This window comes from Motacilla alba, chromosome 17, assembly GCF_015832195.1.
Source record: "Motacilla alba alba isolate MOTALB_02 chromosome 17, Motacilla_alba_V1.0_pri, whole genome shotgun sequence".
NCBI classification, from domain to species: domain Eukaryota; kingdom Metazoa; phylum Chordata; class Aves; order Passeriformes; family Motacillidae; genus Motacilla; species Motacilla alba.
Window position 1 is genome coordinate 2,516,260 of NC_052032.1, and position 24,159 is coordinate 2,540,418.

Consider the following 24,159-nt stretch of genomic DNA (forward strand, 5'->3'; position numbering starts at 1 on the left):
TATATAGCAAGATGGTGGTTTTAGGGCAGAGGCTGGGCCTTCTTCTTCACCTTCTTCTTCATAGGTTTAAGTAGTATTGTGTAATTAGATAAAGTCTGCATTGCAGGCCACAGGTGGTTATTGGGTTAAAAGTAAAAATAATTTAAGGGTAATTTCCTAATTAGACAGTTTATCCTTAAAAAACCTTGTAGAAAGAGAAATAAAGTTCTATTTTTAATTTGTTAGAGTGAAGTACTACAGAAGTTACAGTTTGTGGGACTATAATATAGATAAGAACTAATAAACATCTGAGTGCAAACAAGAAATACTGTCTCACACATTTAATCCTGACCCTAGAGAAAAAAATACAAAAACCCTCAGCAGACATCGGTGCCCACTCCAGGGCATTCTCACCCCTGGGGTGGCTGTGGGGCAGGGAACACCCCAAACCCTGTGTGTGTGGGTGGTGACAGGTGGGGTGTGGGGACAGCCATGTCCTACACCTGGAGCAGGTGGCACCTTTGGACCTCGAGGTGACCCAACTGCATCAGCCACGGGGCTTTCCCTGGCTTAGCCCTCCCAGAGCTGTTCTGGGGGGCCTAAGGGGCTTTCTGGCCTTGCAGGGTGTTCCTGGCACAAGAGGGCTGGATGGCGTGCCCGGGAAGCCTGGTTCAGCTGGAGAAAGAGGCGCCCCTGGAGCAGCTGGGGCTGCTGGCCCGCCTGGCTACCCGGTGAGTGCTGCTGGGAGCCCTCCACTGATCCTCCCAGGAGGACAGGGATTAGGGGTTTTCCTGCAGCTGCACCTTTGGGGAGGTCCCAGAAGCACCTGCAGGAAAGGCAGGAAAAGGGAAGCTGTTGCAGGGGGCTTGAGGAGCTGGAGCATGGATTCCCTTCCCGTGGCCATGTGTGGTGTGTCAGGACATCCCAGACCCCCCTTGGGAGCTGCAAAGGCTCCTGAGCTCGGGCAAGCCCCTCTGCTGATCTGGGGTGTTTGTTCTCAGGGCCAGGAAGGTCCAAATGGACGTGAAGGACCTGCAGGGATGAGAGGAGAGAAGGTGAGGACAAAGGAGAGGATTTGGTTTCCCTGGGAGCTGCCCAGAGCCTCGGGCTCGCCCCACTGACCTCCCCAGGGCTGGGGGGGGCCAGAACTGCTCCCAGTTTGGCCCCATTGCTGTGGAATGGGGATTTACATCTCAGGGAGCTGCAGAGACAGAGAACCACCACGGCTGCTTGTCCTGCCTTTGTGTCCTCTGCAGGGTGAGGTGGGAGATCCCGGGGCAGCCGGAGTCCGCGGGCTGGATGGGGAGCAGGTACAACAGCTGGGACCTGTGTCCCCACCCCAGTGGGGCTGCTCCAGCCTCCCCCTCCCCAGTTCCCTGCTCCAAGGGTGGGAAAGGAGGGGAGGAGGCTGCTGATCCTCAGTAAAGCCAGAAGGTTAAAGCTGTGAGCTGTGCTAGGGCTGGGCTTTTCTTTCCTCCACAGGGACCACCAGGACTGCTGGGAGCAGAGGGCCAGCCGGGGCCCAAGGGTGAGCAGGTGGGTGCTGGGGGTAATGTTGGGGGTGGTGCTGGGCTCACCCCACTCCTGCAGGGTCACACAGGCACCTGAATCCATGGCAGGTGTTTGGAACCCCTCCCAGCATCCTCGTGCCTGGGGATTGACATTGCTGGGCATGGCAGGGGGGTCCCATAAGGAAACTGGGTTTTTCCCAGTATTGGAAATGATGGTGGGCAGAGCCAGGCTCAGCTGGAAATGGCAGCCAGGCATCATCCTGGTCATCTTCATCCTGTCCAGGGAGAGCCAGGAACCCGTGGAGCTCCGGGCATCAGAGGGAGCCCTGGGGAGCCAGGGGACGAGGGGACAGAGGGGCCACCAGGACGGCCTGGGAAGCAAGGCAAGGAGGTATGTGTGGGATTGTCCCCACAGGGAATGGGAATGGGAATGGGAATGGGAATGGGAAAGGTGCTGCCTCTGGACCCTGCCCATGCCATGGGATGTTCCCGTGGCACTGGGGGTTGATGCTCTGGGGTCCCCGTGCTGAGCAAGTTGTGCTCAGCATTTTGTCCCCTCTCACTTTTGGGGTAGCGGGGTCACAGCTGGGGTGATCTCCCAGCACAGGAGCTGAGGCTGTGCCTTACCCAGCATCAAAGTCCTCGCCAGGGGAGGGTGGAAAAGCCCATGGAAATCGAAGCCCAGCTTTTAACTTGCCCCAGGATGGGGGTGGGGAGCAGCTGCTGTGTCTGATGTGGGTGTTTCCCCCCGGGCAGGGTGACACTGGTGACACTGGGGACCCGGGCGAGCCAGGACTGCGGGGACGGAAGGTGAGGGGTGTCTCTAGCCCTGTCCCTCTTTCCAGCATCCCAGGAACACCCCTGGCCTGCTCAACCTCTGCTGCTCCATAGTGGGAACAGAGCAGGACAGGGGTGTTGTCCCCATGGCTGAGGAGCAGCTCAAGGTGACTCTGTGGCACCTGGCCAGAGGGTCACACAGCTCATCTCCATGCAGAATCCCATTGAATGCTGTTCCTTTTTCCCTCTTTGTGGTGACACTTGTCTCCATCCCTGAGCAGGGCAATGCTGGCCCCAGGGGCCTTCCTGGAATTCCAGGTCCAGGAGCTGCCACAGGTGGAATTGGAGGCAAAGGCCAGAAGGGAGAGAAGGGCCGAGAAGGTTTGCTGGCAAGTACAGCTGGGGCTGGGCTACCTCACCCTCCAACGTCCCCACAGGTTGGCTGATGGCTGCCAAGGAAGGCACTCACCCCTGGTGGGAAACCTTGGGCTCTGGGAGCTGCAGAAAACACTAGGAACTGTCAAATCTCCATAATTAGGGAGTCTCATGTCTCACAGGCCTGATACCAAAACTGGGTGCTGCTGGCACAAAAGGATGGTTTGGGGTTGTGGGGCACTTTGGGGCAATGCTGCCTCCAGGCAAATTCCAGCCCTGCCAGGCTGGGAACACGTCTCCCTCTGTGTGCCAGGGCCAGGGCGGTGTCACCGGAGCTGCAGGACCTGCTGGAGCCAGAGGATGGTTTGTAAGTCAGATCGTGTCCCCTCTCCCCTCACTGGGAGGGCCCATCTCTGTCACTGACATGGCAGGGGACATTTGCGTGACTGGGAGCACTGGGCAGGGCCCTGCCTCTGTCCCAGACCTGGTGAGGGGACATTTGTGTGACTGGGAGCACTGGCAGGGCTGAGTGACCCGGGCTCCTCTGCTTGTGCCCTGAACAGGGGGGGACAGGACTCCGAGGTCCTCCTGGGCTCGACGGTCCTGAGGGACAGAAGGTATGGAGGGATGATGGCTCCAACCCTTCATCTCCGGGTGAAACTCCCTTTTCTGGCCTCTTCCCAAGCCTTCCCAGTGGGAATGTGCTGGCACTGGCTGCATGGGTGTCCTGGGCAGGCTGGTGGCAGGGGGACCTGCCATGGGACACCCCTGAGATCCAGAGGCAGCCAGGCAGGGCAGGGTTTTCCATGGACAGAGCTGTTTCCCCTCCTTCCCCAGGGAGATCCAGGGCCACGGGGCGTGGATGGACCTGCTGGGGCTGCAGGAGTCGAGGTACTGATGTCTGGAATGTTGCACAGCTGGGAATTGCCAAAAGCTTCCCCAGCTCTTCCCTATTTCCAGTACAACCCAAAGCATTTGTTGTCCCTTCACTGGCCAGGTTCGGGGGGCTCAGAAATGAGGAGGGAGTTTGACACTCATACCTCAGCACTGACTCCCAAAACCCTAAAACCCTCAACTCCAGTACCTAAACCCCCAAAATCAGACCCTTTCCAGCACCCAGTGGTGCCTCATGGGAAACCCGCTCCTGCTGCTGAATCCTCTTCACTCCCACGTGGTTCCCAGTGCAATCTTGGCCAGCTGAGCGTGGGATGTGGGACAGGATGCTCCAAGTCCCCTCAGAGGTGAAGGACACGGTGGTGAGGGGCTTTTTCTGAACCCCCATGTCCCCACAGGGACAGGCTGGAGATGATGGAGCGAAGGGAGATGGTGGCAAGCCTGGCCCGGTGGTGAGTACCAGCTCTGCCCCCAAAAATTCCCCTGGGAAAGAGGTTTGGTGGCATTTTGGGATGTGTCTCACCCTGGGGGTGGCTGCAAAGTGAGCTCTGCCAGCCTGGCCGTGGTTCCCGGCTCTGGGACTGAGTCACTGCTTCCTTGGATTTCCCACAGCAAAAGCTTCCAAAAGGAATTTTTAGAGCTGTTAAAAGCCATGCCAAAGTGCCAGGGCTGTTGCACAGGTAACACTGGGCTGCTGCAATCCGCCTGAGGCAGCTCCAGGATTTCCCTCTCCTTGGAGCAGATGCACGGGTGTCCCTGTGGCTCCGGGAGCTGCCCAGTGAGGTGCCCCAGGATGGGCATGGTGAGGTGCCCCAGGGCATCCATAACACATCTGGGGCATGGCAGAGAGCCCCAGATGTGTTATGGATGCCCTGAGCTCAGCTGCAGGATAAATCCCCCCTGCATCCCAGTTTTCCTACGTTGCAGTGCCACTCTGCCCAGGCAAGATGTGCCCTTATGGAATCCCAGAATCCCAGAATTGGATGGGATGGGACCTCGAAGCTCATTAGATTCCATCCCCTGCCATGGGCAGGGACACCTTCTATAGACCAGGCTGCTCCAAGCCTTTGGCTTGGGTGATTTGTTGGGAGAGGTCAGGCTCTGGAATAAACTCTGTGTGGATCTGCTGTGGAATAAACTCCAGGGGGCTTTGCTGTGGAATAAACTCCAGGGCGATTTGCTGTGGAATAAACTCTGTGCAGATTTGCTGTGGAATAAATCCCAGGGGGATTTGCTGTGGAATAAACTCCAGGGAGATTTGCTGTGGAATAAACTCTGTGCAGATTTGCTGTGGAATAAATTCCAGGGGGATTTGCTGTGGAATAAATTCGAGGTCGATTTGCAAAGCCCAGTGCAGGTGAAGTCCCTCGAGGGGCAGCTGCTCAGGCCCCGCTGAGGACGGGGGTGAGCAGTGTCCCCATCTCTGTGCCCTGCAGGGCTCGCAGGGGGCTCGGGGACTGGCAGGTGCCCCTGGGCTCCGGGGCTACCCCGGCCATGAGGGAGCCAGAGGAGTGGTGGGCACCAAGGGACAGCCAGGCCGGCAGGTAACACCTCTGCTCCGTGGGGATGGGCAGGGGACATCCCTGGCACAGTTCTCCATGGGGACGACAGCCCCAGCTGTGTCCTCCTGCCTTTCCCCGGTGCCAGCCTCATGTTTTGTCCCCAAATGAACTCAGGGGACTCTTGGGCCACCGGGTGAAGCTGGAGCAACCGGGCTGAGTGGCACGGAGGTGAGCAGGCTCCTCTCTGCCCCACTCCCTGCCCCAGCTTTTCCAGCCTCCCAGACCTGTGTCCCTCACAGAATAACCCAAATATCTGAATAACCCAAAGTTTTGGATCTGCCTTGAATTCTGTTTTCCTTCTCAGGGCCTGGTGGGTGCAAAAGGGGAGCCAGGCGAGCCGGGAAAACCAGGACCAATGGTGAGGAGTGGGATGGAGCCGTGGTGGTTCTTCCTGAAAGAGGCTGGAGGATGCTGGTGTCTCTGGAGGTGTAGAAGTCCAATGCAGGCACCATCTCCTGCTCCTGCTGAACCCTCCCACAGCCCCCTTCTGCCCAGCCTGCTCCAGAGAGAGGGAGAATCCCAAAGGGAACACCCCAGCTTAGAGCATCCTCCTGTGCACGCTGGGGCAAGGCAGGGAGGGAAGCCAGGAGGGGCATCCCTGGCGCAGTGTCCTCACAGCAGGGTTTCCTTCTCCTTTGGGATTTTAGGGGTCTCCTGGACAAGCTGGTCCTAAAGGACGGAAAGGCCGCAAAGGAGATAAGGTACCCCCAAAGTGCTCCCCTGGGGATGGCACCTGGGGGGTCTGCCCCGTGGGCATGGGGTGGGCAAGCCTGAGCTGGCCAGTCCCATCGGGAGCCATGGAGAGCAAACAGTGGGAATTGCCCGGGAGGACAATTGTTTTTCCCCACCTGGCAAACCCAGGATGCTCTTGGGCTGCCTTGGGCTGGTTTCTGGGTGAGGGGCTGGCAGATCCTGCCTCTGGCCTGGCTCAGGTGGCCCTGGGGGGCACAGGGTCCTCTCCAGCTCTTGGTGCCCATCTCCAGAATCCCCCAGTGCCTGCTGGGCTCTGTCCCCATCTCCTCCTCCCCAGTGCTGGGATGTGGCTGAGCTGTTGGAGACCCACGCCCCCCCTCTCCTCTTCCCCCAGGGCGACGTGGGGCAGGAAGGGGACAAAGGGCTCCCAGGAGAAGCTGGCAGACGGGTAAATGGCACTGCTGTCCCCACGAGGGTGGCAGGGAGCTGCTCCTTGGAGCCTGTGCGGGCTCTGCGGGGTGGTCCCAGTTTTCAGGGGGCTCAGAATCCCTGGAGAGGGGATCCTGGAGGGACGAGGGGTGTCTGGATCAGTTTGGAACTACCTGTGAGTCTTTCACCTGTGGTCCCCAGGGCAAGCGAGGCAAGATGGGCCAGCAGCCCCCACGGGGTCCCAGGGGACACAAGGTAGGTGGCTTTGTCAGGCTGCCTTTCCCCCCTGGCAGTTTGGGGGTGCTCCCACCTGCCTGAGCCCCGGGTTAGAAAAGAATAAACCAGGATAACTGAGGGCTCTGTCCCCCCAGAGCCTCCCAGCCCAAAAGGGGCACCTCTCACACCCACAGCCCCCGTGGGCTGCTCTCCCTGCCCTGGAGCATCACCCTGGGCACAGCCAGGGCTTCTCTCTTTGCATTTCAGGGCTACCCAGGTGACAAAGGACTTCCAGGACCCCAGGGCCCCCAGGGACCCTATGTGAGTATCAGTGTAGGGGTTTGGGTGCTGGCTGCTCCCTGTTTGACCCCACTGTGTGTCCCAGCTCCGCAGGGCCCCGGAGCAGGGACCTGTTTCAAATGAGATGATGAAATTTTTAAATGGTTCATCCATCTCCTCCTGTCTTCTCCTCCCAAATGAACATCCCAGGAGGGTGTGTGCAGTCAGACAAATCACATCATTCCCAAAATGTGGTTCTGGAGGCTAAATCCTTTTAGGTATGTGTCTGATGCCAGGCAGTGCTGAGCACTGGGGGGACTGTGCCCACCTTCCCAGAGAGCTGTCATGGAGGGACAAACTGCAGCCAGCAAAAAGGACCCACATACTCATTTTAATTATGAGAAATTGCTTTCTCTCTGCTTAAAATAAAAAAAAGCCCAACTTTGGCACCTTCAAACAAAAAACAAAAAAAACCCCAAAAAAACAAAAAACAAACAAACAAAAAAACCCAAACAAACAACAAAAAAAACCCCAAAAAAACCACAAAAACAAAAAAAGCTGGATATTCTCAGCCAAGGCACCTCCAGTGCATTTTTAATGCACTTTGCTGAGGAATCCTCCTGAAAGCAAAAATCAAAGAAAGCTCAAAGTTTCTGAAACTTCCTGAAATCCTCAGGATCCTCAGGTGTGGGGAGGGTCCTCCTTGCCAAGGGCTGACAGGAGCAGCTCAGCCCAGGGTGAGGCAGTTCCTTGTTTCTCTCTTAGGGCATCCCAGGGCTGAAGGGCATCAAAGGAGACCCTGGACCAAAAGGACACAAGGTAGGGGACACGTGCCAGGTGCAGGAGGGATGCTGGGCAAAGGGAGGCATTTAATTTGCTGAATGCCATCCCTTATTCCCCTCTTTTTGAACCCTGATGGCTGCACCATCTTTCTCTGGGGGTTGGCCACCATGTCCCCAGGTGCTGGGAGATGGAACCTTTAGATTTTCTCCCAAATCCAGGCCTTTTGCAGCTTTTCTGTCCTTCTGGAGTTGCAAGCAGCAGCGTGGAGCCTTTTAATCCCTGCTCCCAGCATTGATGCTGATGCACCATGAGCTGAACCTCCTCATTCCTGATGGCTTCTTGGCTGGAGAAACTGAGCACATCCCATCCCAGATCCCATCCCATTCCATCCCCAGGCGGTCCCTGGTGATGGGGAGTTGCTCAGAGCCTTCAGGAAAATGAAACTTTGGGAATCATTCAAACTTTACATTTATTGTCAGCTTGGTGAGCAGCTCCTGGGAGAGCAGGCAGAGGGGAGGCTGTGCTGGGATGTTCCCCCTGCTTCTGGTTTCAGCACACCAAGAATCTTCTTTATTCTCTCCAAGTGCTTCCTGGCAACTTCCAAGGTTTTCCTGAGAGGTGTTTTAGTCCGGGATGATCCTTTCATCCCTGCTGCTGCCTCTGTCCCCAGCAATGTGGGTGCAGTGAATTCTCTGGAACCAAAGGATGGGTGCTGGGGGGTTTTTGCTCCAGAAGTTTTGCAGCCAGCCATGACTGGGAATTTCCCCACCCACACTGGTGTCCTGGGGGTTCTGTCCTTCCCTCTGCCACCACAGCTCTCCCTGACTCTCTCCTAGGGTGAGAAGGGCAGCAAGGGTGACCTGGGCCAGCGAGGGGACGATGGCTTCAAGGTGTGTGACAGGTTTTGCTCTTTTCCTTCCCCCTGGTCCCTTGTCACCCTGTGTGACATCCTGCCACGTTTCCAGGGCAAGCCAGGACCCCATGGTGTCCCTGGGAGACCAGGACCCAAGGGAAAGCAGGTAAGGGCAGGGTGGAGAGGGATGTCAGGGACTGAAATGAGTATTTGGGGTGAAGTTCTTATTTTTCCACATAAAATCCACCTGGAGAAGGGGCTGGGTTGTAGAAGGATGCAGGGCTGGGGGATGTCCTGTGCGGTGCCCTGAGCTCCCCTGTTGTCCCTGCAGGGTGACACTGGCCCCCCTGGCCCACAGGGACACCCTGGAATTCCCGGGACACCGGTGAGTCCTTCCCCCTCCTGCAGCTTTGGGGTTCACTCCTCACCCCACAGGGATGCAGCTTTGATCCCACCCGCCTCCCTCTTATCCTGGTCCTGTCCTTTCCTTCCAGGGCTTGTCAGGACCCAAAGTAAGTGGTGGGGAGCAGCTGGAGTGGGATCAGCCCTGCCATGGGATCCCTCCCCTCCTTCCCACTCCAGGGTGCAGGGGGCCCGTGGGGGTGCAGCTCAGCCCTGCAGCATCTCCCACCTTGCTTTCCTTCCCTTCTGCACCTCCTCCTCTGGCAGGGGCTGAGAGGCTTCCCGGGCCTGCCGGGCCCCAGGGGCACACCGGGAATGCCGGTAAGCGGAGCCGCACGCGCCCCTCAGCCCAAAGCTGGGTCACACACCCTCCTCAACAAGCAGTGAGGCCCTGCCAGGCCATGCTGTCATTCCATGGGGATGTCCAGCTGCTGGCATTGGGGGAGGAGCTGCTGAGGGGCTCGTGGGCAGCAGCCAGTGCCACCAGCTCTGTCATTGTCCCCCAGGGTCTGGCTGGCCCCCCTGGTCCCAGCGGGCCTGCAGTGATGCTGTCCCAGGAGGAGCTGCAGGTGAGTGACCCCTGCCCAGGAGGGAAGGGGCTGTCAGGGATGCTGTCCCATGTCCTGCTGCTTCCGAGGTCCCCTGTGCATCAGGACCAAGAAGATCCAGCTACTCCCCCTCCCACCACGCTTGTCCTTGTCCCCTGCGAGTGCCATCCCCTTCCTCAACACCTGATGATGCTCCTGGGGGGATCTATGGTCAGTTTGGTGATATCCCCTCCTTTTTATTTCAGCACCTCATTTATTCCTCCAACCACCTGAATTACACCGTGGTCTGGGCTCTGCTGGACACCCTGAGCCGGGAGCTCCAAGCGCTCGTGGAGCATCCCAATGGCACCAAAACCAACCCAGCCACCACCTGCAAGGAGCTGCTGCTGGCTCACCCCGGCCTGCCCGACGGTACCAGGGGCATGGGGGCCCCCTTGGGCCTGGCCTGATCTCCAGAGCCTGTGAAGGGACAAGCAGCTCTTTGAAATAAAGAGGGAATAAGGATTTTGGGGAATGATTTGGGGCTTAGTGGGCATCCCTGGAGAAACAGGCTGGCAGCCAGGCCACCAGCTGGGGTGGGATGGCACTGTGTGGCACCTTCCCTGTGCCAAACCTGGGTGCCAGGGCTGTCTTCTCCTCCCTCCAGGGCAATACTACATCGACCCCAACCAGGGCAGCCCCCAGGACGCGCTGAGGGCCTTCTGCAACTTCACAGCTGGGGGGGAGACCTGCATCGCCCCCGTCCACAACCAGGTACGGGGTGGCTTCTATGGGGCAGCTTCAGCCCCGAGGGACCCCTCGGGGTGGGTGGGGACAAGGGCTGCTGGGGCTGGAGAAGGACAGGGTGACAAATCCCTTGCTCTGGTGCCCAGTCCCTTGCTGTGGTGCCCTCTGCCCTGGCGGGAGTGAGGAGTGAGGATCCTGGTCACGGTGTGTGCCAGGCTGCAGGGACACACAGGGCTCTGTGCTGGCTCCTTGTCCTGACAGCGCCGCTATTCCCTGCCGGGACAGCGTGACGATTGTCCCCGCTCCCCTCAGGTCCCCATCAAGGCTTGGCTGAGCACCTACAGCTCTGAGAACACCTTCGAGTGGTTCAGCACCCTGCCCGGGGGCTTCCTGGTGAGTGCCCGGCTGGAACAGCCAAGGGGACACACAGCTGAGGCCGGGGGTCTCCAAGCGCCACCCTGCCGTGCTGGGACAGCACCCTGGTCCCCTGGCTGTGCACGGAGGGATGTGACCCTCCTTCTGCGAGGAACTCCAGGGCTGAACCCCTGCCAGGGTCCAGCTTCGGGGGAGCCCAGCCCCCGGAGCAGCCCCCGCATGCGGCATTCCCCCGCTGTCCCGCAGCTGGAGTACGCGGGGGCCAGCCCGGTGCAGCTCCGCTTCCTGCGCCTGCACAGCCACCGCGCCGCACAGAAGGTCTCGTACTCCTGCACACCGGCCCCGGAGCGCGGCCGGCCCCAGCCCGACAAGGAAATCCGCTTCCTGGCCGACTCCCGGGATCGCAGCTACGCAGCCAGCCTGCGGGGCTGCCTGGTGAGCCTGGCCCCGCGCAGCCTTGGTGCCCGCAAGAGCCTCCCGACGTTCGGAGAGCCCTTTGGAGAGCGTTGGAAGCCCCGCAGTTTGGGATGGACCGGGGGGATGAGGCTCACACGGTGGGATGGGGATGGAGAGCATCCATTCCCCCGGCCCAAGGGGCTTCCTGGTCTTGGGATGTGGCAAGGGGCCCTGGGGGACACGAGGGAGGTCACCAGCCTGGAAAAGCCAGGAGCGGCTGGGGATGGAGACTGGCTGCAACAAGGAGCAGCCAAGGGAGCTCCAGGCCCTCAGCCGAGGGTTTGGTGCCACTCAGCTGTCCCTGGTGGTCATTTCAGCTGGACAACGAGTCCTCCATCACCGACACCATCTTCCAGTTCAGCACGGAGGAGCTGTGGCTGCTGCCCCTGCGGGACCTGGCTGTCTTCCACAACGGCGACGCCTCGCACCAGTTTGGTTTCACAGTCGGACCAGTTTGCTTCAGCTGAAAGTGGCGCCACCCAAACCGAGCCAGCCAGTTCTGTCCCCACCCAAGAGCCATCCCGCTGGGGACAAGTGGATGCTGGGGCTGGCACAGGGCTCCCACCTGCTCCACAGAGCTGCTGTGCTTGGAGCTGTGTTATACCCCAGACTCCACCTCCTTCTGGAGTAGAGGAATATTGTTTACAAAAGTCACTTCTCTATAAATTATATATATATTATATATGTATATATTATATATGAGAAGGTGCTGATTTAATGACTGCTTGGGGGGAGGTTTGAGGATTATAATTGCTGGGAACTGTAGGGGGAAAAAATAAGCAAAATTCGTGCCAGCTTGGGAAAAGGGGAAGGAAAGGAGCTTTTCTTTGTCAGGATCAAGGGCACAAATGGTTGGAGCATTCATGGCCCAGGACTGGGCTGGGAAGTGACCCTGGTGAGCCTGGGAGAGCCCAGTGTGCTGCTGCTCCAGCACTGCCCTCCCAGCCAGGCACCAAGTGCTGCAAAGAGGTCAAAATGTTAACCCCCCCAAATCCTGCCTCAGTTCTGAGTCTCCACTGAGAGGGATTGTGGTGGTGTAGAGGCAGGCACTGCAGCACTGGGTGCCTTTGTGGGCATTTGCACCTGCTGGCAGTTGGCAAAACTGAGGCAGGGCCAGCTCAGCACTCCCTGTTCCCAGGTGTAATGGGTATGGTTGGAATGTCCCAGCATGGAGCAAACATCTGTGTGCTTCTAGTCACAGCTGGAAAGGAAAGTTCCCCTTTAACCTCCCTGACTGTAGGGAGAATAAAATCACAGAATCCTAAATGGTTTGGGTTGGAATAGAACTTAGAGCCCATCCGGTGTCACCCCTGCCATGACAGCGCCATCTTCCACTGTCCCAGGCTGCTCCAAGCCCTGTCCAGCCTGGCCTTGGGCACTGCCAGGGATCCAGGGGCAGCCCCAGCTGCTCTGGGCACCCTGTGCCAGGGCCTGCCCATCCTCCCAGGGAACAATTCCTCATTCCCAAGATCCCATCCATCCCTGCTCTCTGGCAGTGGGAGCCATTCCCTGTGTCCAGTCCCTCCATGCCTTGTCCCCAGTCCCTCTCCAGCTCTCCTGGAGTCCCTTCAGGCCCTGCCGGGGGCTCTGGGCTCTCCCTGGAGCCTCTCCTCTCCAGGCTGCGCACCCCCAAAGACCTTTCAGCATTTTTAGGGTGCAAACCCGGGTTCCACCCGCGCTCCGGGTGCGGGGGGGGGGGGGGTGACCAGCAGAAAACCCTTTGGGACCGGGACGGAGCCAGGCGCGAAGGGAAAGCGAAACTGCGGCGGGCCGCGCTGCCGCCGAGCCGGGCCCGGCCGCGGGAGGAGGGGACGGGCGCGGCACCGCCCCGCACTACAGCTCCCGGCGAGCCCCGAGCGCCGCCACAGCCGTGTGACACCGCCACAGCCGTGTGACACCGCCACAGCCGTGTGACACCCGCCACAGCCGTGTGACAGGCCTGACAGCGCCGCCACAGCAGCCCCGGGGGACGGGCCGGGCCCCGCGGCCGCCGCCGCCGCCATGCAGGTGAGCCCCGGGAGGGACGGGCACGGCGCTGCCCCGAGCGGGACACCTTCCTGGAAGCCCGGAAATCCCCCTGGAACCCCGGGATTCCACCCCGGAACCTTTTAAATCCGCCTGGAATCCCGTGAATCCCCCTGGAAGTCTGTAAATCCCCTCTGTAACCCGTGAATTCCCCTGGATCCCCTTAAATCCCCTCTGGAACCCCGTGATTCCGTCCTGGAACCCCTTAAATCTGCCTGTAACCCCGTGATTCCATCCTGGAACCCCTTAAATCTGCCTGTAACCCCGTGATTCCACTCTGGAACCCCTTATATCCCCTCTGGAACCCTGTGCATCTCCCCTGGAACCCCTTAAATCCACCTGGAACACCGTGATCCCACCCTGGAACCCCTTATATCCCCTCTGGAACACTGTGAATCTCCCCTGGAACCATTTAAATCCCCTCTGGAACACTGTGATTCCATCCTGGAACCCCTTAAATCCACCTGGAACCCCGTGATTCCACCCTGGAACCCCTTAAATCTGCCTGGAACCCCTTATATCCCCTCTGGAACCTCATGAATCTCCCCTGGAACCCCTTAAATCCACCTGGAACACCATGATTCCACCCTGGAACCCCTTATATCCCCTCTGGAACACTGTGAATCTCCCCTGGAACCATTTAAATCCCCTCTGGAAACCCGTGATTCCATCCTGGAACCCCTTAAATCCACCTGGAACCCCGTGATTCCACCCTGGAACCCCTTAAATCTGCCTGGAACCCCTTATATCCCCTCTGGAACCTCATGAATCTCCCCTGGAACCCCTTAAATCCACCTGGAACACCATGATTCCACCCTGGAACCCCTTATATCCCCTCTGGAACACTGTGAATCTCCCCTGGAACCATTTAAATCCCCTCTGGAACACTGTGATTCCATCCTGGAACCCCTTAAATCCACCTGGAACCCCGTGATTCCACCCTGGAACCCCAGAAATCCCCCTGGAACCCCATGATTCCACCCTGGAACCCCGTGAATCTCCCCTGGAAACCCGTGATTCCCCCCAGAACTCCTTAAATCTCCCTGGAAGTGTCCAGGATTGGGTTGGACGGGGTTTGGAGCAGCCTGGGATAGTGGAAGCAGTCTCTGCCCATGGCAGGGGTTGGGACAAGATGAGCTTTAGGATCCCTTCCAAGCCAAACCATTCCAGGGTTCTATTTGATGTTTAGGGCTCCCAGCCCCCTGAAGCAGCAAGGCCTGGAGGGTGACACAGTCCCGAGGAGGATCCCAGTTTGGGGACAGCCCCATGACCAGCGTGTTCCCAGTGTGGGGCTGCAGCTGGGACTGTCCAGAGCGGGCTCGGGGTGCTGCAGGAAGGCAGCTTCGTCCAAAAGTGTGGGATCAGACATCCCAGTTGGGCTGGAGGAGCAGGCTGGGATGCAGCCAGGCACTGCTCTGTGCAGGCACCACTGGTTTTGCTAGAATAACCCCAAAAGTGCAGCAGATCCAGCCCTAAATGCACGTTGAGCACAGGAGATTTCCCAACAGCTTTTTGTCCCGGTGTGAATTCCTGCGGGGGAGGAGCTGGGCGCAGCCTCACCTGGGAGCCTGCTCCATCCAATCCCTGCTGCGTGGGCAGGTGGGGGAGGACAGGATCCCCTGCTTCTGAACAACATCCCTCAACACCCTGGGACATCTCCCTGGCAGCAGTGGGAAGAATGCAGGGATTTTTAGGATTTTGGCCTCTTGACCTTCACCCACCAAGAAATCTCTCTGTGGTGTGGCTGTTGGCCCAATGAGCATTATTTTGGTGTCACACCTTTGCTGGGCACACAAAAACATGTGGCTGCACCCCAGGCTGGGGCAGCAAAGGAATCTTCTGGATCTCTGGAACAGGCTGCCCAGGGAAGGGGTGGAATCAGCATGCCTGGAATTGTTCAAAAAACACAGAGAGGTGGCACTTGGGGACAGTGGAGGCCTTGGCATGCTGGGTTAGTATTTGGATTTCATGATCTTAGAGGGTTTTTCCAAAGTTAATGACTCTGATTCTGCCCCATCACTTCTCCATCCCTGAAACACTCACCTGCTCCTTCCGCCACCTGTGGGTGAAGTCTGTGAAGGAGAAATAGCTTCATTTAAAAGCTAATTATCATTAATCTGTGGCCAAAGGAGGCTTAAAAGGGTGAGCCAATTACATGTGCTAATGTGCTGTAGGTAAGGAGGGCCGAGGGCTGTAACTGGAGCCAGGCTGTGGCCTGAACACCCACGGGGTATTGGATGGTATTTCTGGCTGAGGCTGGTCCTGGTCCTGTCAGTCACCTCTGCTGATGTTGGAAAAGGCAGGAAAGAGCAGCCAAGCACGGATCCAAACACGGGAGTGTGCAGGAGAGGAGCAGCTGTGAGCTCCACAGACACCTCCTAGGGAGGTTCACCAAAGGGAGCACGAAAAACCCAGCAAAATTCCACCTTTTGAGCAAGATGTGGCAGCTGGGTATGAGCTGTGCAGCTGATGTTACACAAGAGCAATTCCTGCTCCTCCTGTTTCAGCAGGGTGAAGGAGAAGGGGTGGTGCCTTTGCAGGTCCTGGCAGTGTTGAGATTGATGCTCCTCTGCCAGGGAGGCGCCCCTGGACCTCGTCCCCATCGCTGGGTGGTCACACTTGTGGCTCTGGGTGCCTTGGTGATCGAGTTTTTGGGTGTCCTGGCAGTGCAGGAGGTTTCTCTGCCCTGGGAGGCACAGGAGAGCAGAGGCTCTGCCCACCAGCTTCCCCTCAGCCTCCACCTGTCCCCAGGGACCTTCCCTCCTCAGATCCATATGGATGAAGTCCTGGATTCATCTCTCTTTGTCACAGGGGTAATCTGGCTTTTTGTCCCAGCCCAGACACAGGAGCTGCTGCTGGGGATGGAAATTGTCCTGCTGGAGCCCATGGGGAGGGTTCAACCCAGCCAGCGTGGCTGTGATTGTCTGTGCCAGTTCCTCTTCCTGTTTCAGAACTGGGGAGAAACTTGCACCATTTGGTGACTCCCCAGATGAGCCTGCCAGGGTGGGGGGTGAGTGACCTGCTGACAGTGTGGGCACCCATCACCCCGAGGGGCTCCTGCACTGCCCTTCCCTGGCCTCTTTCCCAGATGACCTTCTACTTCTCGGACACGGCAGTGCTGCTCTTCGACTTCTGGAATGTCCACAGCCCCACAGGTAGGCTGCCAGCACTGGGACATCCGTCCATCCATCCATCCATCCCTGTCCCATCCATCCCTGTCCCATCCATCCCTGTCCCTCAATCCCTGTCCATCCCTGTCCCTCAATCCCTGTCCATTCCTGTCCCTCAATCCCTGTCCTTCCATCCATCCTTGTCCTTCAACCCATCCCTGTCCACCCATCCCTGTCCATCCCTGTCCATCCCTCCATCCCTCCATCCCCTCTCTGCAGAGCCGTGTGGGCTCCTGGGGCAGATTTTGGCAGCACCTGCCCCTCCCTGCTGAGCTGTGCTGTGCCCTGGGCATGCCCCAGGCAGGGGTTGATGCTCCCAAGCCAAGAGCAGCAGCAGGGAGTTGTGTGAAGCCCCCCCTCAGCCTGTCACCCCCCCCAGATCACTCAGGAATGGCTCAGCTTGCCACTTTCACACTTTTCTGTCTGGTTTTGTTTATTCTCCCAGCATCCTATTTCCACTCCCGTGTTTGTTGTGGAGTCGATGCAGAGCTGTGTATTTGTTTCACAGCAGCTCTCTAGGACAAGAGGGCACAGGCGTAAGCTGAGCCAGGAGAAGCTAAGGCCGGACATTAGGAAAACTTTCTTCATTGGAAGGGGCTGCCCAGGGGGGTGGTGGAGTCACTGTCCCTGGAGGCGTTTAAGGAAGGACTGGATGGGACACTCAGTGCCATGGTCTGGGTGACAAGGTTGTTGGGTGAGGTCACAGGTTGGGCTTAATGATCTCAAACAGCTTTTCCAGCCTAATCCTGTGAATTCAAAAGCTAAATACACCATTTCCTGACATTTAACAACCCTGCTGCCCGGCCCCAGTGCCAGGAGCCCCCCACATCCCCCCGTGGGTATTCCCAAACCCCCCGTGCCTGGCAGTGTCGGGGTGTCTCTCGTGCAGGGATGGTGCTCTCGGTGCTGGTGATCCTGCTGCTGTCCGTGCTCTACGAGGCCGTGAAGATGGGCAAGGCCGTGCTGCTGCGGCGGGCGCTGCTGGCCCTGCCCCGCAGCCTCAGCCACGAGGCCCTGACCGAGCCACAGCAGGGGGACAGCGACCCCGCGCAGGGCAGGTACCACGGGGACCCCCGGCACCCCCCGGGGCTCGGGGATGGCTCTGCGGGCCCATGGCCAGCTCAGAGGGGAGAAGGGCTGTGAGGAGGAGCTGTAGGCTGCCAGGGAAAGGGGGGTGTACAGCCTGGGGAGGGGGCTCCAGGGGCAGCCCAGCCCCTCCAGATCCTCTGGCAGGTGCCCAGGGTGGTGGCTAGAGGCTCGTGTTCCCCTCCAGGAGCTGTTGGGCAGGATGCAGGAGAGTCCTACTGGTATGGGGATGGGCACAAGCAGCAACTCAGTCTCCACAAGCCTGGCCCTGGCAGTTCCTTCCTTTGGAGCCAAGCCCTGGGATTTTCCTCTTGTATTTAATCCCAGCTCATTCCTGAGGCTGCTCTTACTTCCAGTTCCTTCCTCATTGACTTTGGAGCAGGATTTCTCCCTGAGTTGCTGTTTGAAGCCCCCACCCCTCTCCCTGCTGCCCAAACCCCCTCTGGCCTCTCCAGGCTCCCGGTGGGAGGCGATTCCAGCTGTCCCAGCCCCTCATTGATGGCATTTCCCCTCTCCTTGCCCAGGTGGTTTTGGTTCCACGTGGGCCAGACGCTGTTCCACGTGCTGCAGGTGGTGCTGGGCTATATGGTGATGCTGGCTGTCATGTCCTACAACGCCTGGATCTTCCTGGGGGCCATTGCAGGCTCCACCCTGGGCTACTTCATGGTGTACCCCCTGCTGGGCCGGGGCTAGAGCCCCCCGAGGTGGTGGCACACGTGTCCCACCTCCTGCTCCTTTGTCTGGAATAGCTGCTGTCACTTCTGCTGGGTCTGTCTCTGTCCCCGTGCTCTGTGGGACGCAGAACCCCAAGGACTTGCTGGGGGCCCTCGGGGCTGGCCCCGCTCTGGGGACGGGGAGCCCCATGGCCAGCACTGGCCTCGGCTGGTGGCTGTCCCCCGGCTCTCAGGGACCTTTGTCCGGATGGTGACAGCGGGGGGGTGCTGGCATTTCCTCCCCCTCCCTGCTTTTCAAGGAGGTTCATCCTGGCTGGAACGGGAAGGATCCGGTGACTTGCTGGGGACAGGGACCCTCCTGCCCAGAGCTGCCCTGCAGCAAGCCCCTCTTCACACAGTGCCTTTGGGGACACCGGGGGGCCCTGCCACCCCCACCCCGCTCCTGCGCAGCGCTTCAGGGATGGGGCTGGAGCAGCCCCTGTGCCAGGGGGAAATGCTGCTCCTGGTGCCTCTTGCTGCTTCCTCAGGACACCCCTTGAATAAAACCATCTCAGCTCCACTCCTGGTTTGTGTCACTGCTGGCTGGGCTCAGGATGTGACACCCCTGGGTCACAGTAGGACTGGGGATCCCCAGCCCTGCCCAGGGAGGTGCTTCAGGAATAAGGAGAGTCTCCTCTGGCTTTAAATAAAGCTTTTCCATTTTATTAATTATTATAAGCATATCTTTAAACATTTGTATAACTTTCTTAATAAAATATCCTGGAAGAGACAGGTTTGAAGTTCACAGAGAAAGGCACTTTGAGGGGGCCTCCCAAGGCACTTTGGGGGCCCCCCTGAGTGGGTTAGGCTGGGCACCCCCCTTTCTGAGGCAGGAATGGTGGCACCTAGGCATGGGTGGGTGTCGGGGTGCTGGTCCCTGCTCCAGGTGTCACACCCAGGGGTCCTGCAGACCCCCAGCACCTCCAGGGCTTTTGGCATCTCTGTGTGGGGGCTGCAGCACGCCTGTCCCCATGACACAGGGGGGGGGGGTCAGCAAACCCCTGCTCTTTGCTCAGCCATCGCAGCAGATGCCAAAATCTGCAAAGCTGCAGAAACCATCCATGGAAGGTGCTGAGGAGGTCTGGAGGGCAAGGGCTGGGATCTCTCCACTGCACAGCAAGCTGAGCCTGGAATTATCCCAGTCCTGCCAGGTACAGCTGGGACACGGCATGAGTGCCACCTTCCCCCAGAGACTGAACTCTGAACTTAAAATAGCTCCTAGAAGACCAGGGGGTGAGGATGGCTGGAGGTGGGCGCTGAGTGAGCCCAGCCTGGGTACCAGGAGCCCAGCCCGGATGCTGTGAGCCCAACCTGGGCACCAGCAGCCCACAGCTGTCCCAGCACTCTCCCCCTCAGCAGTGGCTCAAGCCCCCCAGCGTTGCTGTCCCTGTCATGTCCCCATTTACCATCATCCCCTGCTGCCCCCGCTCCCACTGGCATTCCTGGAGCTGGCCAGGTGAGGATGGCAGTGGGCAGGCTCCCAGGAACCCCCCAGCTGGGTGCCAGTGGGCAGGCTCCCAGGAAACACCCCAAACTGGGGATGGCAGTGGGCAGGCTCCCAGGAAACACCCCAAACTGGGGATGGCAGTGGGCAGGCTCCCAGGAAACACCCCAAACTGGGGATGGCAGTGGGCAGGCTCCCAGGAAACACCCCAGACTGGGGGCAGGGACAACCCTGGGGACAGCCAGGATGTCCCGCACACCCACCCTCTGCAGGGCTAGTGCCAGCCCCCCCAGCAGCCCCAGGCACTGGTGTGGGGGTCAGATAAAGCTCTTCAGTAAAGCATCTCCTCAGTAGGAAAGAAAATAAGGCAGAAGAAGGACAGAGCAGAGCGCAGGGCATGCCCCATGCCAGGCTGGGGCCACCCCAGTCGGACCCAGTGGGGGCTGTGGCTGTGGGCAGCCCCCCACGGCAGCGGGACCCCCGTTAGGCAGTAAGGTCTCGGTGTCCCCGTCCCCTCCCTCTCCCGCAGTGCTGCTCTCCATCCCGGGGGTCCAATCCCCCTCCCCCAGCCCCGGTGTCACCAGGGCCAGTCCGTGGCAGGGGCTGGGGCTAGAACTCAGTCTGCACCCCCTCACCGCTCTCCGTGGTGCCCCTAGGCTGCGGGGGGCTGTCCCCGTGCCCGCCTGTCTCCTTGTCACTGCGCCGGTGACACGCTGCTGCTGGGCTCTGGCCTCCGGGTGGTGCTGCTGGGACACGGGGCACCTCGGCCTCTGCTGGGACAGCGGCTCGGGGGCTGGCCGGTGCTGCTGGGCCCTGTGGCACGCTGGACACTGGCGGGTCAGCTCTGGGCACGGGAGATGCTGGCACGGATGATCTTGGTGTGACATGTGGCACTTCAGCCCCTGATGGGACATCAACTCCAGACACAGGGGAAGCTGGCACGGATGATCTTGGTGTGGCACGGGGCACCTCAGCCTCGGATGGGACATCAGCTCTGGGCACAGGTGATGCTGGTGCAAGACGTCTCCCACTCCCTGATGGGACCTCAGCTCCAGGGACAGGTGACAATGCTGGTGTGGCACACTGCCCCCCTGATGACACCTCAGCTCCAGGCACAGGGGGTGCTGGTGCAGCCCGGCGTGTCCCAGCTCCTGACGGGACCTCAGCTCCAGGGACAGGTGACGATGCTGGTGTGACACGTTCTCTACCCGTCCCTGACGGGACCTCAGCTCCAGGGACAGGTGACGATGCTGGTGTGACACATTCTCTGCCCGTCCCTGACGGGACCTCAGCTCCAGGGACAGGTGACGATGCTGGTGTGACACGTTCTCTGCCCGTCCCTGACAGGACCTCAGCTCCAGGTGCTGGTGATGCCGCTGTGGCACAGTGCACCCTGTCCCCATCACGGGCTGGACCTTGTGTGACACCCCCTGGGGCAGCCCCTGCCGCCAGCACGCCCTCCTCGCTGGCAGCGCTGCCCTCGGTGCCGTTCATCAGCCGCTCCTCCGCCCCGGCGCCATCCCCCAGGCTCTCCTGTGCCAGCACCTCCCTGATCTCCCCCACCGCATCCGGGGGGCTCGGGGGCGTCGCGGGATGTGCCTCCTCCGGCTCCCGTGGCTCGGGGGAGCCGGGCTGCAGCAGCGCCTCGGCCCCGTAGGGCAGGGCCCCCTCGTCGTCCTGGATGACCGACACCACCTGCTTGGCCCTGCGGCGCCGCTCGGCCGCCGGCTCGGCCTCGGGCTGCCCGCTGCACTCCTCGCTCCAGTCGATGGGCAGGCCCTCTCCCAGCAGGTGCAGGTTGGGATCGCTGTTGTGCATCACCATGCTGTCCCTGTACAGGTTGTGCTTCCGCTGCACGGCCGCCTCCTTCACAGCTGGGGACAGGGAGGGACGGTTCAGGGGGCTGCGGGCACTGCCGGGCTGGGGCACCTTGCCCAGTCCTCCCCCAGGGTGATGGGAGAGGTGGCTGGAGCTGGGCGGGGGTGGCTGGAGCTGAGCATCCCACCCACTGCTCAGCCCTGCCAGGGGAGAATCCAGGTGGGAAAACTGCTTCTGGGGCAGCACCCTGCACGGGGTCACCCCTCCTTACAGAGTCCCCAACACCCTGCACAGGGTCACCCCTCCTTATGGAGTCCCCAACTACCTGCATGGGGTCACACCTCCTTATGGAGTCCCCAGCACCCTGTATGGGGTCACCCCTCCTCATACAGTCCCCAGTGCCCTGTATGGGGTCATCCCTCCCTATGGAGTCCCCAACACCCTGAATGGGATCACTCCTCCTCAGGGACCCCCCAGCACCCTGCAGAGGGTCACACAGAGGGTCACACAGAGGGTCTCCTCATACAGCCCCCAGCACCCCACATGTGGTCATCCCCTCCTCATACAGCCCCCAGCTGGCTCTCCATGGGAACACTCCCCCTTATCCAGCCCCTGTCCATAGGGTGTCCCCAAAATCCTGTACAGCCCCCAAAATCCTGCAGAGGGTCACCCCCTCCTCACACAGCCCCCAGCACCCTGCAGAGGTCACCCCCTCCTCACCAGGTGCCACAGGACCCTACCTTGCATGATGTCTTTCATCACCGACTGCAGCACCACCTCCTCGTAGGTGTTCTCCACCAGGATGAAGCTGGCAAAGTCCTCGAAGATCAGCTCCTGAAACTTGGCTAATTCCTGCCAGGGGAGAGGTGGCTCAGCCCAGCAGGCTGGGGGGAATGGATGCTCCAGCCCCTCCGTGGGGGAGGACAGTCCTTCCCTGCAGCCCAAACTTTCCCCTCTTACCCCCTTGCAGGTGGGTGCCAGCTTTTTCAGCAGGAAGGGGATGGTGATCTGCAGCAGGGCTTCCCTGAAGAACTTCTTCCTCACGGTGCTGCTGTCGTAGTCGAATTTCTGCAGGGTGAGAGGATGCCCCAGGTCACCCAGGGCTGTGGGCTGGCACCCCCCTGCCCACGGGCACAAAGCCCTGAGCTTTTCCCCCCAGCCCATTCACACAGGCGCAAACAGACCCCTCTGGCCTCACATCCCTCTCTCCAGCTGTTTCCCAGTGTTTCTGAGCCTGGGTAGGACCCAGCTCTTCCACTGCTGGCTGCAGGAGGGTTCGGGGGCCAGTCTGAACCCTGGGGGGCTTTCACAGATGTGCTCAGATGGGACCTGGCTCCTCCAGGTGATTTCCCACTTGCCTGCCCCCAGCAAAATCCATGAAACCCCCGAAAGACTTTTGAAATAGATAACATCACTGCTAGCCTCTTCCCCTGCCCTGGAACAAGGCCACCAAAGGCCACCAGAGGCCACCAGAGGCCTGACCCCCAGCTCACCTTGAGCACCCTCTCAAGGATGCGCTGGATGGACTTGCACAGGTCGTCCTTGCCCTGCAGCTTGCCCAGCTCCTGGTGCAGCAGTGTCTCGAAAGTGTACACGGCATCGTCCATTTGCTGCGGCCAGAGACACGTGGTCAGCGTGGGGGGCACCCAAAGGTGGGCAGGGGGCTCTTGGGGCACTGCCATACTGAGACGAGCCTTAGCACAGAGCCCCACACTGGTTTGGGGTGGAAGGGACCCTAAAATCATCCAGTGCCATGGGCAGGGGCGCCTCCCACTGTCCCAGGCTGCTCCAAGCCCTGTCTGATCTGGCCTTGGGCACTGCCAGGGATCCAGGGGCAGCCCCAGCTGCTCTGGGCACCCTGTGCCAGGGCCTGCCCACCCTCCCAGGGAACAATTCCTCCCCAATATCCAACAGGCAAAGAGCCTTCACTTTGCACAAATCCCTGACCTCCCAGCGTGGCATCCACAGCCCTCGCCCTGAGGATCAAGGATGCTGGGAGAGGAGGTTGCTCAGAGCTGGTGTTGCACCCCCTCATCCCCTACACCCCACGCCAGGTTAGGCTGGGTCAGACCCCAGAACTGGCTTACTGGCCTTGCTGGTGCCAGTGGCTCCGTGGCAAAGGGGCAGCTGTGCCAGGATGCCCAACCCCACCATGGGCTCCAGACCAAAGGCACTCCATCATCCACCCTTTGAAACAACACAGACATCCCAAACTGGCCTCCCCAAACCTCTGTTCCCAGCCCAGGGGGACAGGGGAGCACCCTGGTCCCCATCCCTACCTGTCTCATGTGGATCTGGGCCCTCTGCTTGAAGACGGACGTGCTGGAGACATCGAATCGCTGCTGAAGACCCTCCAGTTTCAGCTGGTCCATCTTCTCATAGCACGACTGCATCTTCACGGGGTGGAAGGCCAGGTGGGAGAGCTTCTCCATGTACTGGGGACAAAGCCAAGCTCAGCCTCTCCACGTACTCAAGGCAGGGACATTCCACCCCACATGGGTGGAATCTTCTCAGCCTGGGGTCTCCCAGTGCTATCCACACTGGGGGTGGAAGCAGGACTGGCCCTGTAACCCCTAAGCTGGCAAGGAGCACCACCAGGTCTCACCTCTGGCAGCTTCTCCAGGCCGCCCTCGTTGATGACGTTCATGTTCATGTCGGTCACCTCCTTGAAGAACACCTCCCGCGCCTCGGCGAAGCCCTGACTCGTGGGGGACATCAGGGCCTCCAGGATGGAGGAGATGTAGGGCTGGACGTGGTTACGGACACACACCTCTGCCTTGGGCAGGACAAAGGCTGGGAAAGAGCAGGGATGAGGATGGTGAGGCTCCTCTGTCCTTCCAGCCCTTCACATCACATCCCACACCCATCCCAGCGAGGAGGAGCTGCCCCTGCTCCCAAACCCCTCCAGGAGGAGTCTCCCCCTTTCACAGCAACACAAGGAACTCCTGCAGAGTGCCCCTGCTCTGTCCTGAGCCCACTCCTGCCCCCTACCATGCCAGGGGGTTGTGGCATTCACATTCTCTGAACAGAGTCAGACAGAATTCT

General features: G+C 59.8%; 3 protein-coding genes across 7 annotated transcripts in view; 2 read left to right on the forward strand and 1 right to left on the reverse strand.

Annotated features, from left to right (window-relative positions):
* The window catches only part of LOC119709201 (collagen alpha-1(I) chain-like), an 87,069-nt gene extending 75,506 nt beyond the window's left edge, over window positions 1–11,563 (forward strand). The window contains exons 39-68 of one of the 3 annotated variants that reach the window (XM_038156641.1): window positions 603–710; window positions 981–1,034; window positions 1,236–1,289; window positions 1,462–1,515; window positions 1,774–1,881; window positions 2,247–2,300; window positions 2,549–2,656; window positions 2,956–3,009; window positions 3,206–3,259; window positions 3,480–3,533; window positions 3,935–3,988; window positions 4,973–5,080; window positions 5,213–5,266; window positions 5,403–5,456; window positions 5,746–5,799; window positions 6,186–6,239; window positions 6,422–6,475; window positions 6,704–6,757; window positions 7,481–7,534; window positions 8,335–8,388; window positions 8,464–8,517; window positions 8,683–8,736; window positions 8,846–8,863; window positions 9,021–9,074; window positions 9,260–9,322; window positions 9,547–9,712; window positions 9,948–10,054; window positions 10,340–10,420; window positions 10,649–10,837; window positions 11,176–11,563. In XM_038156641.1, coding sequence (XP_038012569.1) covers window positions 603–710; window positions 981–1,034; window positions 1,236–1,289; window positions 1,462–1,515; window positions 1,774–1,881; window positions 2,247–2,300; window positions 2,549–2,656; window positions 2,956–3,009; window positions 3,206–3,259; window positions 3,480–3,533; window positions 3,935–3,988; window positions 4,973–5,080; window positions 5,213–5,266; window positions 5,403–5,456; window positions 5,746–5,799; window positions 6,186–6,239; window positions 6,422–6,475; window positions 6,704–6,757; window positions 7,481–7,534; window positions 8,335–8,388; window positions 8,464–8,517; window positions 8,683–8,736; window positions 8,846–8,863; window positions 9,021–9,074; window positions 9,260–9,322; window positions 9,547–9,712; window positions 9,948–10,054; window positions 10,340–10,420; window positions 10,649–10,837; window positions 11,176–11,325 — 2,232 coding nt within the window. In that variant the 3' untranslated portion in view covers window positions 11,326–11,563. The remainder of the gene's footprint in view (window positions 1–602; window positions 711–980; window positions 1,035–1,235; window positions 1,290–1,461; window positions 1,516–1,773; window positions 1,882–2,246; window positions 2,301–2,548; window positions 2,657–2,955; window positions 3,010–3,205; window positions 3,260–3,479; window positions 3,534–3,934; window positions 3,989–4,972; window positions 5,081–5,212; window positions 5,267–5,402; window positions 5,457–5,745; window positions 5,800–6,185; window positions 6,240–6,421; window positions 6,476–6,703; window positions 6,758–7,480; window positions 7,535–8,334; window positions 8,389–8,463; window positions 8,518–8,682; window positions 8,737–8,845; window positions 8,864–9,020; window positions 9,075–9,259; window positions 9,323–9,546; window positions 9,713–9,947; window positions 10,055–10,339; window positions 10,421–10,648; window positions 10,838–11,175) is intronic. The other 2 variants (XM_038156640.1, XM_038156642.1) reach the window with 2 other exon arrangements.
* An 871-nt stretch (window positions 11,564–12,434) lies between these two features.
* SLC31A2 (solute carrier family 31 member 2) lies at window positions 12,435–18,535 on the forward strand. Its single transcript, XM_038156569.1, has 4 exons — window positions 12,435–12,865; window positions 15,972–16,038; window positions 16,943–17,111; window positions 17,664–18,535. Exons 1-4 carry the CDS (start codon window positions 12,860–12,862, stop codon window positions 17,830–17,832), a joined length of 411 nt encoding a protein of 136 aa, XP_038012497.1. The 5' UTR covers window positions 12,435–12,859; the 3' UTR covers window positions 17,833–18,535.
* An 899-nt stretch (window positions 18,536–19,434) lies between these two features.
* On the reverse strand, window positions 19,435–24,072 carry NIBAN2 (niban apoptosis regulator 2). 3 transcript variants are annotated; one of them, XM_038156568.1, is made up of 7 exons: window positions 23,720–24,072; window positions 23,394–23,549; window positions 22,608–22,724; window positions 22,075–22,182; window positions 21,855–21,966; window positions 20,550–21,170; window positions 19,435–20,486 (listed from the first exon to the last, which is right to left on the reverse strand). In XM_038156568.1, exons 1-7 carry the CDS (start codon window positions 23,828–23,830, stop codon window positions 19,906–19,908), a joined length of 1,806 nt encoding a protein of 601 aa, XP_038012496.1. In that variant the 5' UTR covers window positions 23,831–24,072; the 3' UTR covers window positions 19,435–19,905. The 3 variants fall into 3 exon arrangements, with proteins under 3 accessions (XP_038012496.1, XP_038012495.1, XP_038012493.1); XM_038156567.1 differs by having other exon boundaries at window positions 19,435–20,447; window positions 20,511–21,170; window positions 23,720–24,071; XM_038156565.1 differs by having other exon boundaries at window positions 19,435–21,170; window positions 23,720–24,069.
* Between the last annotated feature and the right edge of the window lie 87 nt (window positions 24,073–24,159).

Excerpts from the sequence above, each read along its gene's own strand:
- SLC31A2 (XM_038156569.1), top strand. Across the intron at positions 16,039-16,942 it reads GAATGTCCACAGCCCCACAG|GGATGGTGCTCTCGGTGCTG; the intron begins GTAGGCTGCCAG and ends TCTCTCGTGCAG. Across the intron at positions 17,112-17,663 it reads AGCGACCCCGCGCAGGGCAG|GTGGTTTTGGTTCCACGTGG; the intron begins GTACCACGGGGA and ends CTCCTTGCCCAG.
- NIBAN2 (XM_038156565.1), bottom strand. The coding sequence starts at position 23,830 with ATGTCCCCCACGAGTCAGGGCTTCGCCGAGGCGCGGGAGGTGTTCTTC. Across the intron at positions 22,183-22,607 it reads TCCTTGAGAGGGTGCTCAAG|AAATTCGACTACGACAGCAG; the intron begins GTGAGCTGGGGG and ends CTCACCCTGCAG. Across the intron at positions 21,967-22,074 it reads TGGCACCCACCTGCAAGGGG|GAATTAGCCAAGTTTCAGGA; the intron begins GTAAGAGGGGAA and ends CTCCCCTGGCAG.